This window comes from Lissotriton vulgaris, chromosome 12 (genome assembly GCF_964263255.1).
Source record: "Lissotriton vulgaris chromosome 12, aLisVul1.2, whole genome shotgun sequence".
NCBI classification, from domain to species: Eukaryota; Metazoa; Chordata; class Amphibia; order Caudata; family Salamandridae; genus Lissotriton; species Lissotriton vulgaris.
The window spans coordinates 539,440,544-539,457,494 of record NC_141700.1 but is presented as its reverse complement, the minus strand read 5'-3'; the positions used below and the strand labels follow the sequence as shown (position 1 = coordinate 539,457,494).

At 48.8% G+C, this 16,951-nt stretch overlaps 1 protein-coding gene across 3 annotated transcripts in view; it reads right to left on the bottom strand.

The window, feature by feature from the left end:
- The window catches only part of LOC147677686 (SLAM family member 9-like), a 479,844-nt gene that overhangs the window by 84,889 nt on the left and 378,004 nt on the right, over positions 1–16,951 (bottom strand). For all 3 annotated transcript variants that reach the window (XM_086945330.1, XM_086945331.1, XM_086945332.1), the window contains one exon: positions 14,763–14,860. In XM_086945330.1, coding sequence (XP_086801456.1) covers positions 14,763–14,860 — 98 coding nt within the window. The remainder of the gene's footprint in view (positions 1–14,762; positions 14,861–16,951) is intronic.

The following is a 16,951-nucleotide window of genomic DNA, read 5'->3' as shown; positions in this document are numbered from 1 at the left end:
CCTAACGTCTCATAATTAACCGCTACCATCGCCGACAGCGTGGGAGCCAGCAGGATACCTAGATACGGCACATGGTCCCGCGACCACCTCAGTGGGTAACGCCTCTGCAAATCTCGTCTCGTCCCAGGTGTCAGGGAGATATCCAACGCCATGGATTTCCCCATATTCATCTTGAACCCGGCCGTTCTCGCGAAAGCCCCAAGCTCTTCCATACACGCGGGCAAAGCCCTCTGCGGATCCTCTAGTGCAAAAATGACATCGTCTGCATACAAACTGACCGTGTGGGTATAACCCCCCATCCGCACACCCGTAGCATCTGCATTTCGTCTCACTCTCTGGGCAAAGGGCTCCATATAGAGAGCAAAGAGTAAAGGAGATAGCGGGCATCCCTGTCTCGTGCCGCGTTCAATATTAAAGCGCCTCGATCCACAGCCATTGACACGCACTGCCGCTGACGGGAACTTGTAACAATTAAAGACCATGCACCTAAATTTCTCCCCTACACCCATTCGAGCCATCACCCGCTCAAGATACGGCCAATGCACCCGGTCAAACGCTTTTTCGGCGTCAACCGAGAGGAGCATCCTTTCCCCAGGGATCCGGGAAGCCTTCTCCAATACGTGCACCAACCGCATGGTATTATCTACCGTTTGCCTACCGGGTACAAAGCCGGACTGGTCCGATTCAATCAGTCCGGGGAGATATTGCGCTAGCCTCGCCGCCAGGATCCCTGTGTAGATTTTAAGGTCAACGTTTAGCAGGGAGATCGGTCTGTACGAGCCGCATTGAGCCCTGTCCTTCCCCGGTTTTGGTATGACCGATACCGTGGCATGCAGGAGATCCGGTGGAATAGCACCAGGGCAGCCAAAAGAGTTAAACAGTTTGGTCAGTATCGGAGCTAAGGTAGTGCAAAACGTCCTATAGAAAAGGGTGGTGTATCCATCCGGTCCCGGAGCCTTCCCTAGTTTCAGCCTAGCGATTGCCGTGATAACCTCTTCTATCCTAATCTCTCGGTCCAGGTATTCAGTCTGTATTTGGGTTAGGGACGGGAGAGTCACTGAGTCCAGATATTCATCCGGGTCCCCAGTCGTTGCGCTGTCCTCCGCATAGAGCTCCGAGTAGAACTGTCGAAAAGCTTCAGCTATGTCTGCGTCTTCCGTGACTGCGCGCCCGCCTGGCACCGCAAGTTCTTTGACCCGACGGCATTGGTGTGCAATTCTGAGCTTAGCTGCTAATAACCGGCCAAAGCGATCCCCCCCGTGTAAAAAGCGTGTTTCAGACGGAGGGCCGCATATTCAGCTCTGTCCAGGTCCAGAGACGACAGGAGCTTCCTCGCCGCTTTTAGTTGTTTCCAAATTCTAGGAGCCCCCGTACGCCGATGCACCTGCTCCAATTCCCTGACCTTGTGCGTGAGTTCTTCCCGTTTAACTTTCTGTTTCTTATTTTCGGTTGCCGATATTGATATAAATTCTCCCCGTAAAACCGACTTAAGCGCCCCCCATTGAGTAGCCAATGTGGTGTCGGTGTTAGCGTTGTGCAGTTGAAATTCCGCCACAGCCTCAGTGATACGCTGTACCACAGGTTTTTTGTGTAGAAGGGCGTCTCGTAGACGCCAGACTCCGCGCTGAACCGGGGCCGATGGGGGCAGGAAAGTACCCGAGACCGGTGCGTGGTCTGATAGGGAGATGACCCCGACCTCAGAGGCAGTGGCCATGTCCCGAACCGGGCCAGAAACCAGCAGATAGTCCAGCCGTGCATATGTTTTGTGCGCGTGTGAGAAATAAGAGTAGTCCCTATCTGTGGGGTGAAACCCTCTCCAGAGATCGTGCAAGTCGAGTTCCGCTAGATGTGTTTTCATGGAGATCGATAGCTCCCCAGTCTGTGGAAAGCGCTGTGCCGATCTGTCTAATGAGGAATCAAACACCATGTTCAGGTCCCCCCCCAGGATGAGATGCCGATCAGGGGATGCTGTGACATCTATCAACGCTGTGTGGAGGAAGTGTTCCTGACGCTCGTTTGGGCAGTAAACCGACCCCACCGTGAATTGCGTAAGCCCCAACTTAAACCTGTACGCCAGTAGTCTCCCTTTTTGTTCAGCTAATTTGTGGAGCACCTCACCCCTAAAGGATTTAGATACCAATATAGCAACTCCTGCCGTTTTAGTGGTGTGGGAAGAAAAGAACTGAGTGGGGAAGGCGCGGGACCGCAGTCTATGACAGTCACCCACCAGCAAGTGCGTTTCTTGTAGCAGACAAATGTCTGCCTGCGAGGCCTCTAACAAGGAGAGAACCGCCCTTCGTTTTGTGGGGTTGTTTAGGCCTTTCACATTCAGAGTCACTACTTTCAAGCCTGCCATGCCAGATTAATGTAACCTTCCAGTACTAGACAGGCCAAAGCGGCAAATGCCAATTCCTTCTGTGGATCGGCCCGTGAGGTCTGGCTAAGCTGAGCGAACATAACAGAGACACCGGACTGAGTTTCCCCGAACTCCCCCCTCCCGGATCCCAAGACCCCCGAACCCCAACTCCCCGGCCCCCCCCTTCCCTTCCCCCTTTCCCCAACTTGAACCTTCCAACCCATCCTCCTGAACCGTTGATAGTCCAAATAGTCCCAGGCCTGCCCCTTACGGACAGGTCTGTGGTGATTTACCTTCGTGGGCGACTTGCCACCAGCACCCCGCCCTCGCCTCCCCGCGCCCACCCCTTCTCCAAGCCAGCTCCATCAGTAATGCATTGTCACTCTCCCCCCGGAGTCCCATTATGCGGTCAGCGCCACTTCTCCCTCGGCCGCCGAGGTCTCGGCTGCTGTACGAATTGCGTCCGACATTCCAGATCTGACCGTCGGCGAGTCCGGTCTCTGTGCGGCCCTCTGTGTCCTGCGTCTCGAGACTCGCCGCCAGCCACCATCGGTCGAACTCCTCCTCCTTTGTGGTGTGGACGACTCCTCTTCCTCTGCTGTGATCCCCAGGACTTCGCAAACATCTTGAAGAGACCGTAACTGGTGCGACTCTCTATTCCATCGGAAAATGAGGCGGAAAGGGTGCCCCCAAGAGTAGGGCGTGTCGTGTTGTCGTAGGAAGTCTGTTGCAATCTTGAACGCCCTGCGCTTCTGGAGCGTAGTCGCAGCTAGATCCTGATATAGCGCCACTTGGTGACCTCTAAATGCTATCGATTGTTTCTTCCTCGCCTCGTACATGATCCGCTCTTTTAGCGGGAAGTCAGGAAGGAAAGCCAACACATCCGGTGGAGGTCCATTCGTCCGACGCTGGGGGCCTACTCTGTGAGCTCTATCAATCCTGATAGGGAAATCTGCAGGCTCGCCAAGGACAGTGCGGAACAGTTCCTGCAAATAGGCCACTATGCCGGAGGTCTCCTCTGTGGACGGTACTCCCCGGACCCTTATGTTGTTTCGTCTCGCCCTGTTTTCCAGATCTTCATTGTGTAGTTGAAGGCCTATGTGTTGGTCCCTGAGGCGGAGTACCTCTTGCTGCAAGTGCGTAATCTCATCGTCCTGCCTTTGTGTGGAGCTCTCAACCGCTTCCACCCTCTCCCCGAGTCCATCCACCTACCTGCGCAGTTCCCGTACTTCACCAGCTACCTCCTTTTTCAACTCCTGAAAGTCGTCCCTCAAAGTCCCGAACAGGGATTTTAAAAAGGATCTGGTGACTGGAGGCTCTCCGCTGCTCCCCCCTTGAGATCTGCATGCGCCTCCTGACTGCGTTGAGGCCTTGTCTCCTTTGCCGGGTGGCTTATTGAGCATTTCCGTGAGTGTGCGACTGCCTCCCTTGCCGCCCTTCTGCCCGGCCATCTTCCGCACTGGTCCGCAGCTCGTGTGTGAGCTCTAGCAGCCCCCAGCCAATCCGTTCCCTGAGCAGGCTCGTGCCTCTGGCATGCACCTCCGAGAGCCTCCGCTTTGCAGGCTTGTCCTCGGTGAGTCAGCTATCTTGTTGTGTGGTACGCTACACACACGTTCAAGCCCCCGGCTTCCGGTCACTCAGGGAGAGCCCAGCACAACTCGGTCGATGTTCCCAGGTGACTCCTCCGGCCTTTCCAATGGGTATCAGGCGATGTCGTGGACCCACGGCCACCCCGGTGTAAAATGTCCCAGACCGCCGGTCTACTCAGGGCAACCTGGAGCTCCACTGGGGGCTCCGCGTCTCGATGCACACACCCAGCCCACTCTTCACCTCTGCCGTTGAGTCCGTGGGGGGAGGGGAAGGCTCTGACCGGGGCCCCGCTCCAGACACCCGGTTCTGATGCTCTGGCCTGCAACAGCTCTGCAACCCCTGGGTCTTCCCGCGGTCAATCCGCAATGTCTCAGGGCGCTCTGCACTCCCCCACGCCTGACCCGATAATGGCGTCCCAACACTACCCGGCTGTTTCTTCCCGGGGCCCCGCTCACCTCCCCAGCCGTGGTCTGGAAGGTAGGCGCGCTGAATCAGTAGGATCACCCCAGCGCGGCGCTCCGCAGGTCTTCGCTCCACTGGGCGCCCACACCACCACTCGCTCTCCCGGTCTGCTCCTCACCTCCTCCGGCCAGATCTGGGGGGTTGGAGGCCAGGGCCCCGCTCCATCTCCGTCTCGCTGTCGCACCTCGGAATTCGCCGGCCCAGCCTGGAAGCGCTATCCACTGTGCGCCGGGCCCCCTGTCCTCCGGAAATCCGCCTCGGACTGTGCGCCTTCGCTGGATGTCCGCGGCCTCGGGTCTCCGCCAGCTAGGCCGCAGCCGCGGCCTCAGGTAGATCGTGGGGCGGGTGCAGGACCGGAGCACTCTTCTGCACCGGAGTGCGGGCCTATGTGGTCCGGGTATGGGCCCACCAATTCACTGGACCTCCTGTGTGCCGCTGCCCTTTCCAGGGCGTCTCGCCAGTCAGTGTCCGGCCCTCAGCTGCTCCGCTACGGCGGTGTCCCGGGCCTCTGCTCTTCTTCCAGTCAGGTCGCCGCCTCGCGCAGCTGCGGGGCTGGGGCCCGCCGCACCGCCGGGCCTCAGGCCGGGTCACCTCGAGCTCCGGCGGCCAGTGCTGCAGAGCCGTCGGCGCGTGGCCGTTCACCTCCAAGCCCGTCCCTCTGCTCTCCGGGCCGGCGCCGCCTCAGCCGGGGGCCTCGATGCGGCCCGCACCGTCTCCTCCGCTCAGCGCCCCAGCGGTCGAGATCTCCGCTGTCCGTGCCGTGGCTCGCCGGAAGACCGGAGTACCACTCAGCTGTGCCTGGAGACCGTCTCGCCCACACCCGGTCGCCGGGATCGGCTAGGGGGGAGAGAAGCGATGGTTAGGGCTCAGGGCCTAGGCGGGCGCGGGAGCTCGGGTAGAACACGTCCGTTCACTCCGCCATCTTGGCCACGCCCCCGTCTCAGCATCTTTTAGACAAATTAAGCACTGAGCTACCTTTGATTAACTGCGGTCATTGGCAGATGAGGCTGATTTATTTCCAATACATCTATTTTCCCCATGGATTTATTTTTATTGTTTCCTTCACCTAATTTTATATAGAACGTTTCGAGATATCGGAGGGCAGGATTCAACCCACTTTTTCTATGAGTACTTACACCCAACTTAAAATCAACTGATTTCTGAATTTCCAGGAGTATGCCAAACCTAGTCATGCAAAAAGCTATGTGATTTGGATCCTAAATAGTCCTTGAAGGAGAGATATTTCTCCGGATGTTATTGTGGAGTCTCGACTTTGTTTACATGAAGTGGGAGCCTGTCTTTCTGAAGTGGTTTAGAATGCTTAGCAGTCTAGTTCCAGTATGTTTCTTAACTTTTAGAAGTTGAGCTTTTCCCTTGCATTACACTCACTTGAGAAAGTATCTATTAAGTATATTAGAAATAGCAGTTTGTTTCACTTACCTCTTTGTTTCACTTTTTTGTTCCATTCCTTCATATGCCTGGACGAACATTTGTTTGCATATGTAGGACTTCTCCTGTCTTTGGCACATTTTCTCCGTCTCATTTGCCTTCCTTGTGATCTGTCAAGCTCCCATGAAAGGTCCATTTTCCAGTATAGACGATAATCTCTCTGGAAATGGAGAAGCTCTTCATTGTGGGTATATTTTAAATTCTTCCACAGAACCACACAGGACTGGAGAGATTAACAGATTTTTTCAATGCCCCAGTGCTGGGACCTTGTGGTCATTGTGGTTCCAAACTCCTACTTATTTTTCAGATGTTCAGCCAAGTGCCCTCCTGCTGTGTGTCTTTAGTCATTGTCTTAAATTCTAGAAAATCGTACAGGATTTTCAGAGACAATGTTTCAAATTGGAGCAAAGATGGTCAGAAAGACAATTTCATATTTTGGGCTGAGACACCATTGAGTAGAAGACTGTTGGGAAACTTGCTTCAATGTTTAATGTTGGTATCAAATTCTTAGAAATCCAGCGGTGATAATCTCACTGATATATGTTGATGGTTTGCTATGCTCCTGTCTCATGATCCTGGATCAAAAATGACAAACAACCGATGAGACTCTTTTATGTCACTGTTGTCCGACATAATATGACGCTGAAAACTGAGCCAAGTACAGCCCTTTCCGTATGTGACTCTAAGGGCAGAGAAGGCAAGCAGTCACAGGCATCTGAGGGAAGTAGCTGTTGGACAAGAGTTCAGGACTCAAAAATCAATTCACAGATACCATAAAGTATTGTCCAGCCCGGTACTTATTTTTTATCTATACTACTATTATAAAGTAAGAAGTGGGAACCTTTGAGGCGGGTAAACTCGGGAACCAGAGCGCCAATCCAAACACCCAATACATCATTGGATTTGGCAGGGTCTGCAGAGTGACATAGGCTATACACCCCCCAAAAAATACGTTCTTTAAAAAATATACCTTAGAAAACAAAAGTAGTCCCTCGGAAGTAGCGCCGGCCGTCGTGTGCGCTAACTTGCTGACATCATGCGAGGAGGAGCGGTGGACAGCAGTGGGGAGGGAAAAGTAACGCAGCGTTCAGCGGGAGGAGCGGAACCTCCGGCCGTCGTGTGCGCTAACGTGCTGACATCACGCGAGGAGGAGCGGCGGACAGCAGTGGGGAGGGAAAAGTAACGCGGCATTCAGCGGGAGCAGCGGAACCTTCACCCGGTTCACTGAAGTGTTGAGCCGTGGGGAGGAAAACGAATGCAGCGTTCGGTGGGAGGAGCGCGGAAGACAGCGGGGCCGTGGGGCTGAGACGGCCCCTGAGGATGACGCGAGGTAAGGGAGTTCCTGCTACCTGGAAGCATCATTGCCCGCAGGAGGTCTGTAACTGTGGGGTTTTAAAGGACGGACAAAATGTGTAGTAGGGAGGTCTCTAACTGTGGGGTTTTATAGGGTATGCATGTAAACAAAGAACCTCCATAGACCCTAAGATATTTCTGTTGGACAGCCCGTCCCGACGTTGTCCGGGGGCAATTGACGCGAGATAAGGGAGTTCCTGCTACCTGGAAGCCTCATTGCCCCCGGACAACGTCGGGACGGGCTGCTAGTAGACGATAAAGTACTTTTGCTCTTATAACACAACTCAATACTGAAAAAATAAACGAATATGAGATAAAGGGTTGCAGAAGGACGTGTTCCATATTGAGGACGTGCAGCCCTTTCATTAATCATCCTCTTTCCCTTCTAGAAATGAGATTCATGGTACTACCTTCCCGACCCCTCTATATCTATCTAGATAGAATCAAGCGCAGGTAGCTCAAACATTTGCTTTAGTTTCACTAGGCAGCTCAGTTCAACAGTATATCATTTCTTTCTCACCATATAGTAGTCCCAAGTGGGCACAGTAGATTGGCCCGTGCACATTCGGTGACTCTCATCTCCTGGATACTAAGCCCTGCATTTTACCTACATGAATTCTCTTGATGGTGTGAGTGAGGTGGACATATCTTTTGCGAGGGACTATGACCTTTCCTGAAGCCATCTAAGATGGACTAAGGGAAGTGGATGATTACAGCTGCACTCAGCTCAGTGGCAGCTGCTCTCAAAGTTGGTTACAGGCAGGTGCTCTGTAGCAGTGTTTGTAGCCTTCAGGCTTGATCTTATTTGGGTGGTCTCTTGGGTAGTGGCAGCCCCTGGACAGACAGGGTCTCTGCTTAGCGATTGTGCAGATTTTCACTTTCCAAAACTCTTCTGGAATAGATCTCATACATCTCACTCCATGCAATGTGCAGAGAGTTTGAGGAGACCCTTTAACAGTACAGGGCCTCTCCTGGCACACTCTCTTGTGTTTTCAGCTTTCTCTGGAGTTTCTCTAACCAGTAACACATCTCTTAAGGGCCAGATATAGTTCTTACCTCCCTCTTTCAGACGGCAGGCAGGTTGGCTTCTAAGCTCATCAGACAGACCCTTGGCTCCTCTGGCAGAAACTGTTGACTTCAGATGATGCTCTCTCACTCTTGGGAGACTGGCTGTCAGGCAGCCACTAACTAGCCTAAGTTACACAGCATCTCTCAGAGTTCACTGGGGAACATTTGCTTCCTTGTTCACAGGGTCGTCTGGATACAACTTTTATACACATTTCCCATGGAGTGAATGCGGGTACCTGCAGAATCGATTTGGGTTGGTTCTCTGCCAAGTGTCCTTTTCCGGCTGCTCTTCACATTCAGCCTTTGAGTTCAGTGGTGCTTCTCACAGCAGGTGGCACTGGAGCAAGAACCAAGCAGCACTCTCCTTACCGGCACAATGAAGTGGGAGTGTCCTGCACCTGACTTGACTGTCATGAGTCTTGCTGAAGCCGAAATTGGAGACAGACAAAAGAGCAGGCCAGTTCTAGAAACTTTCAAACCCTGCATAATCGAAATTACAGTACACCCCTCACCCCTGCATTCAAACAAACGGCAGTCAGAAGCCGCTTGCTTACAAACAACTTTAGAAAATGTCCAAAAGTAGCCCTTTCAGCACCCTACAGGCTTCACCGCCTGGATCGCCACACTCCAGCCACTGGAATGCATGCAATACACTTCTATTGGCTAGGGAATCTGTTCATATCCTCCATCTTGTGCAATGGCACATCTGTGACAAACCAGAGGCATCCAATATTCATCCCACTGGTTTCAGTCCCAGACTAATTAACACACCAACCCCTATTACTACAAATGTGCTGCCGGCTATCGACTCACACAAAAGATGTCAGCACACGGTTCTGGACATTCACAAAACAGAGGAACTTTACACACAGTATCAGTGACACAGATAAAATGTTCTGATCATACTATCAATCTCAAAACAGGGTATGTTGCCTCCACCCTTTAAGTGATATGCCGCAGGGAGGGATAGTATTCCTTTGTTCCAACATGAGGAAACACTTGGTGTGCCCCTCAGGTCCTGGACCTCACATAGTCTGAGACAGGCCTTGGCCACCTTTCCCACACTAGATTAAAGTAACACCTGGTTTAAAATAGGTCAGGATACTAGGTTCACCTGCATATAGGCACTCATGGTAGGAGTACATGCTGAATACCAATGCATGGTACATTCCGTCCTAAAAAGAATATATACTGGTTCATATAGGGAGGTGAAGTCTTGAACTACAAATTATTTCATGCATCACTTGCAATGAAGCATATTTTGCTGGAATGTATTTGGTCGCTGTATTATTTGAGGACCACCATGAGAACCCTAAACAAATAGTATACAAGCCCAATCTGTGGTCAAACACATGCTTCTTTCTACATAGACATGCATTAAACCCTCAAAGCTGCATGACTACACAATATCCGACGGCCTGATAGGCATCCTACCCCTTAGTACATTACATTTTGCAGCGTTTATCTCTAATTTGCGACGTATATCACCCCATTGTAGGCCAAGACAGAAAGAACATTTTGAAGTGACCTGCCAAACGTAATGGTTTGTACTATAAGGCCACCCGTACGGTCAAATTTATGCTGACCTCCTACAGTTTAGCTTATATATGACTTAAAATAAATATGTTCATACATAGTGGGGTGCAGCTTGACATAATTCAGGACTTCTGGTCGGAAGTTGTACGCTCAAATGGCAAAGACGAGTGTCTTGCCATGCTAGATGACCAGGCCCTCACTGGCACTTTGCATCCCTGCAATGATCTATGCAGTGAATTCCATCTGCCACCTCCTCAGTGCTGTAGACACAGGCAGCTGATGTTTTGTCTGAAAGGTATGATCAGTCCAGGCCCTAAGGGGGTCTTTGTCCAACCACTGTTGTATATTATGTAGTGGGGCGATGCTAAAGGTGTGGTGTCCTGGTTGTAAAATACCCTGAAGGTTATCCAGCCACTCAACAGTGACATTCAGGAAACTGGGGGTTGATGGTAGACCCTTTTTATGTGAAACACATGGATGAGGACTATACATCTCTCCTTAACACACAAGACAGGGGATTGAGGGAGGATTGCCTTTAATAAACATCTTTAAGCTTCTTGAACCACTGTTACTGGTCCCTTTCTAAATTGTATCGCTAAAGTAAAATTAATTGTGAATGATCTCTGATCAAGATGCAAAACGCTTGACCGTGGCTTGATACATGTGCTATGGTCCTGTCGTCAGCTACTTGACTACTAGAGGCGTGTCTGCTGTGTGCACGGGTGTCTACAGGACTATCCATTGCAAACTCTGTATTCTCTGGCACTGATATTCGACCTAGATACCCACGTAGTCTAAATAACTAATGGTACACCTCTATCAATGCATGAAGACATTACATAGGCTACAAGACCAGATCACACTGTTTGGATATGTTGACCTTGTGATGAGTACTCTAAGACACCTCCTACATGATAATCCAGCAAAACAGGTCTTGCATTACTTGTGATTTGCCTATTGCTGGGTCTAAACTGGGATGGCATGGTGTGCAAAATACTGTTGGCCAGGGATGCGGTCTGATTAATTACCAGTGGCTGAGATTAATTCAAGCATTACATCCTTCAGTTTTCTTGTATATGTCAGTATCAATGAATGAAGGACATTACAAAGGCTACAAGATGAGATCACAGTGTTTGACTAGATTTATTGACCTTGCCTGGAGTAAGATGCTCCCTCCTTGATAATCCAGCCAAACTGCCCCACACCATCAGCTTTTTATCATACTAACATTCTACATCAAACTGTACCACTCACTCTTTCTCATAGATTAAACATATGGGGATGGTAAATAACGACTTGTCTGTAATTTACTGCTCTGAATTGCATGGCGGCACATGTAGTTGTCTGACCCACAGCACGTTCATCATCTGAGACCATACACCTGTTTCCCCACACTTTTTCGACTGGGTCTTTTCGTTCCTTCACACAGTACGATTTATTAGACATGTACTCCTGGGCTGCTGTAGTTGCCGCAGAATGTTAAGTTATCATCAGGTGAACTCCTCCAAACCACCAGGTGTAAATTTGCATTGTCATATGTCACAGGCTGATGTGATGTGTTGTCTTTCCGTTGCCTGACGTACTAACTTTGCGCTACCAGATATATGATTGTCGTACTGTTAAAATTGAAAGTCGTTATTTGTTAGTCGTGAATGAGACACTCTATTACAATTCAATGATAATCAAGCCGTTTGTATTTTGTAATGTTGATCTGGATGTCACCGCCCTATGAGTGGTAACCATTGTTGTGACTGCTTAAAGCGGTTAGGAGGAAGGCCGTGTTAGTAGTTACGTGTTCATTTCAGGTCTTGGTGAACATATGCCATAACATGATGATGGAATATGTTAAAATACGTTGATCTCGGTTCCATAATTTACTGAATTAAATAAATTCTAAGTGTGGGAAAATATTAGATTAGTACGAGTGCACCGGGTGTCACTTAATATGGTAATTTGATTATGTCTAACTTTGTTTAGAGAGGGCTGGACTTCCACATACAAAACAGCTGACCAGGGAAAAATATCAGAAGTGTGATGAGTTTAGTATGATAATGTCTACTCACTGGAACAGCAACAAAGACAGGTTGAGGAGTGAGAGCAGGAAGGAGTTGCTGAGTTGGGCTGTAGGTGGGAAATATAAGGAGCACCCAAGGGTCAAAAAGAAGTCTTCGAGAACAAAATGGTACAGGGGAGGCAGGTGGAAAAAAATGGAAGACGTGAAAACGGAGAGCGGAATTGGAGGGGGAGCTCTCTCAAAAAGCTGCAGAACCAGCAAGAAAGCATTGTGAACAAAACAAAATCATGTCAGAACTAACTTGAATTTAAACACTCATAAATTTGCTGATTCTAATAAATAATGGTATGGTTAATAATAGTGAAGTGAAGATTCAATCCCAAATTATGAAAACAGTTTAACCAATTTGAAGGCATGGAAGAATTAAACAACATTTGAGCAATAAAGTACCCTCACAGCATGCCAATGAACACATTAGTGGTCTAAGAGAACAATCACTGTTTCACGTGGTGTGTCCAATGTGCTAGAACAAAAACTAACTGGTGGAGTGCTGAATGGCCCTGTTTTGGGGATTCTCAAATGTATATTGATGCCTGGCCCCATGTTAGAGATTGAGCTATTCTTCCTCTATTTGCTTAAGAATGGCACCAGTGCTGCTAGAATTGAAGTGTGATTCTGAGTCACTTGGGTGGTAATTCAATTCTAGATCAACAAAAGTTGCAAGATCACGCCCATGTACGCACTCGTTTGTGTTCAAGGCATACAGGAGATTGGCACAGTATGATCTACAATCAATATTTTTAATAGAAAGACTATGACGCCATGTTGAAATGTCTTATAATGAACTCAGATATGACTGGATTTTTATCACCTTGCTAGAATCTACATCCAATATTATTGGGTTTTAGAAAGCTAATAATTTTCATGACAGAGATCTTCCAAACAGGTGCAAATTTATAGGCTATAGACTGATCAAGGATTGCAATTTTAAAAAGCTACTGGTGCATGTTGACCTGGGGCTGGGTGCACCAAATAAAGGAGGGAGCTTCGTCAGTAAAGTTGTTCTTGCAATTAGTGCAGTTCTTTTGAGAGACGCCTTCTGTTAGAAAATGTGAAAGGTAATATGTAACATTAGCTTTCAGACTGAACTACTTGTAGCCATGATCATAAACATGAACAATGGATTTAGCCCAGATCTTTTGACTGGGGGTGAATGTTTTGATTTGTTCGCATTCCGTCCATTAATTGTGCATCCTTTGCTTTCTCACCCTAAGTGTGCTGGGTATGCCCAGAAGTTGAGTCCCAGGCTCACTGTGCCACTAGATTCAAGCTAGCCTGGCTGATGAGGGGTGAAACCCCAAAACCAGTCCCAGGATGCTTGTTTCTGGTCCAGGGTGGAGCTGACTTGGCAATTCAGGCTGGACTGTTCCCATGAGGAACAGCGTCAAGACTGATTTGCATATGGCTGGGTCTAAACTGGGGTGGTGTGGTGAGCAAAAGAACAATGGATTGAACCCAGATCTTTTGACTGGGGTGAATGTTTTGATTTGTTCTGCATTCCGTTCATCAATTGTGTGCCCTATGGTCACAAACACAGCAAGACACCTGGCCTTCTAGCACAGGTGACTTTTTCCATTGCTTCTGCACTTAAGGTCTTAAAGCTCATATAAACACATTTTCTAAAGCATTTTCAGTGATTTAGCTCTCTTATTTCGAGAGGGAACTCAAAGCTTAAAAACTGCAGTTCTAGCTTGATTTATTCAGGCTGTCTGCTACATCCCTAGAGTAAATGGTATGGAGAAGGAAATAGTCTTGGGTGCACTGAACTTTATTTCACATAGGAAGGGATAGCTGTGCTCAGATGTGGCCAACTTTGATCAGAAGAACTCCTGATTCATGAAGCGATAGATTAACATCTGGTACAAACAGGACTCTGGCTGGCATTACCTGACGGTGATAGACGTAGCAGCAGATTGAGATCATGTCCTGCACCATGTGTAGGACTGGTCACCCGCACAAAGCAAGTAAGGTGGCGGTCAGGGCCGGACTGGGAACTGAAACTAGCCCTGGGAATCAGCTCGACCGGTCCCCAAGGGGTGGGGCGTGCGAGTGGGAATCACCACTCCCGCTGCCACTTTTGTTACAGGCTGCCAATATTAAAAGGGCCCACAGGGGTCCAAAACCGGCCACCAGGGGTCCAACACCGCACCCACCCTTCTGGCCCACTGGGGAAACGCCTGATGCCCACTACGACCAGACCTGCCCTGGTGGTGGTGTGCCCAAGTGTTGTCATTTCCCATATGGATGAGCAAATTCGGGTAAGTATGATGAATTGAACAAGTTGAGAAAGATCCACAAGAATGGAAGAAATCAGTTTGGTTCATGTTGGATAGCTAACCAAATGTTTTACAGTCAGTTGGATAGATAATCGTATGATTCAGGAGGTAGGGCTTGTGCAACATTTTTCAAGTAAATATTCGAAGGACTTCAGTGAAGGCCCTTCGTTAGTTTCCATGTTATATGTCTCACGAAGGTAAACAATGGTGTACCATGGCCCATGATACCATGATATTCATGGTCTGATTAAACTTATTACCGGTCCTCTGCTGAAACCGGCTACTGCCCCTTCATAAAGCACCCACTATATGTTTGGTCTATAATTTACCACGTTTATTCCATGTTTTCATGGCTTTCTAGGACCAAGCAAAACAGGCCCTACTGGGTCTCAGAACTTGTGTGGACATTAAGAGACACACAGCTTCTCCCCACCCTTGTGGAAATCAATCATTCCAGCCATTCATAAAACAAGAAGTAGCCATTTATAAAAGCTTACATTAGGACTAAGTGTAATAGTGTTTTGAAGAAGTCTTTGGTGTGTGACACTAAAGACTCAGGCCAAACTTACATATACAAATTTAGAGTTTATTCAATTACCTCCTCGTTTCCATCAGGTGGTCTCCTGGGAAGGCTGGCGAATGTAGTCAAAGGTTGTCCTTCTTCAGGGCCAGCCGTGGAATACACACTTCTATCAGCTGCAGTAGAGAAACACAGAGGAACAACGACCTCATCAGAACTATTTTTTTAGAATGTCCACATATTTCTTTTGTACAAAAGCTGGTTGTGATTATTGAACGCCTTTTACGTCTAACAGTGGGAATTCGCTGCTCTTTTGAATTTCGGTTCTCTGTTATCCATTCGTGTTTTTACTTTTTAGGGGCGATTTGTGCAGTGTCTTACAGAAGCCATGTGTGGTAAATAAAGTCAACTATTTTACTTCAGACGAAGACTGTGTCTGAAACTGCCCAGGCACAGTGACCTAGTTGAACAAACCGCCGCCATTAACGCGAGCCATGTCGCGAGGACTGACCACATCCTGCTTTAAACGAGTTCCGTCTGGGGAGCTCTGCTGAGCAGGAGACTGGCTGAACTGTGTGGGTGCCGCGCGCGAGCTTTGAAGGGAAAACTAGCTTTGAGGGGGAAACTTTTTTTTAAACCTTGGATGCGTGACTGGAGGCCACGTCTCGAGGAGATATTTACTTTTTCGGCACGGCGCATGTTCATAGAGAAAAATATTTTTATTTTTGAGAAATATTAACTTTAATGTATTTGCCAGTATCGTTGGCGTTTCTGCTGTTTGACTGGCAACTGAAACAATCCAGATGTAAGCTATATTGTCACATCTGAATGAACGTGAGTATTTGTCCGTCGTACTACAAGTTGTTTGTCAATCTCAAATATATTTTAAATTCCTCCCATTCTCCTTAATTTAAGTTTAAAATGAAATACATTGTCTGCTTTTCTAGATCACCCGCCTGCAAAGGGATGTCTGGAAGGGTCAATGGGACCCCCTTTCCCCCCTTTCCCCCCTCCAGAGCGCTCCTCTCAGGGGACACACTGACAATGCACAACCTTTTAGATGGCACACTGTCAGCAAGCTTCCGGAGAGCGTCTTTGTCTCTGCGCCCGTGTGTCTGAAATAGGGCGCGGGCGCAGAGGCAAGGGATTACTTGATTTGTATGGGGCATGCCCCCTCAAGATAACACTGGTGCTTTATGAGTGCTATCAGTATTACAGAAGGGTCCGCAGAAGCGTCTGCGGCCCCTTCTCAGGGCCGGACTGGCCATAGCGGGCACCGGGCAATCCCCCGGTGCGCAGCACGGGTGCGGGCCGGTTTTGGGCCGCTTTGTTACAGGGCCGATTTTGCAGCATAGCTGCAAAATCGGCCCTGTACCAAAATCGGGCAAAAACCGGCCCCGACAAAGAGCTTGGCGGCACCTCCAATCCACTGAGTGGGGAGTGGGGGACCGGCCGAGCACTTTGCCGGAGCCGGTTGTGGTTTCCAGTTCCAGTTCGGTTTCCAGTTCCTGCCCCTTCTGTAATAGCTAAATGCCCTCGGAGTGCGCAAAGCAGTCGCAAATGCTTGTTGTGCCCCTAGGGCACTTAATGTAACACGGCCCCTGGTCAGTTTTAATCCATTCCGTACTCGCGTCGGCGGACACAAGCACTCCCTCCCTGGTGCTGCGCATGACCGTTGGCCGACCCAGCCACACCCAGCTTTCAGAACGCCCACCCCGCCGCGGTAAACAGGTTAACTTCTTTATTATTTGCACAATTATTGGATGTGGCATATCTATGAGAATGGAAACCCATTTCTACACCTAACATCAAAATGCCCGAATTTGTTTTTAAAGATTTATTTAAAATATTTAATAGCTAAACAGACCCTGAGACCATGAGAGCTGTACAAAATAGATGGTAGAGGTAATATATTTAGTATTAATAAAAATAGCTGTAGCAATAACAATAATAATTATGCAACATGTTCAGCATCCTGATACAGTTAGTGCCACATCAGTGATAGGAACTAAATATGATTATATGGGAGGAGAGCCAAAGGAGGCCAGACAGCGAAGGCAATGGGGTCGAGTGGAAGGGAAGAGAGTGAACACACTCCCCCCTTCCCTGGCATTGCTTGTGGTAGAGGTGTGTAACTTAACTTTTTTCTCGAGAACTTTCAGTAATTCTTGTGAAAACTACGATTACTTCCTGAAGTTTGTGAATTTCTCTATCTGGGGTGCTCAGGGTGAAATATAGATGTTCACACATTTATTAATTTGTTCTGA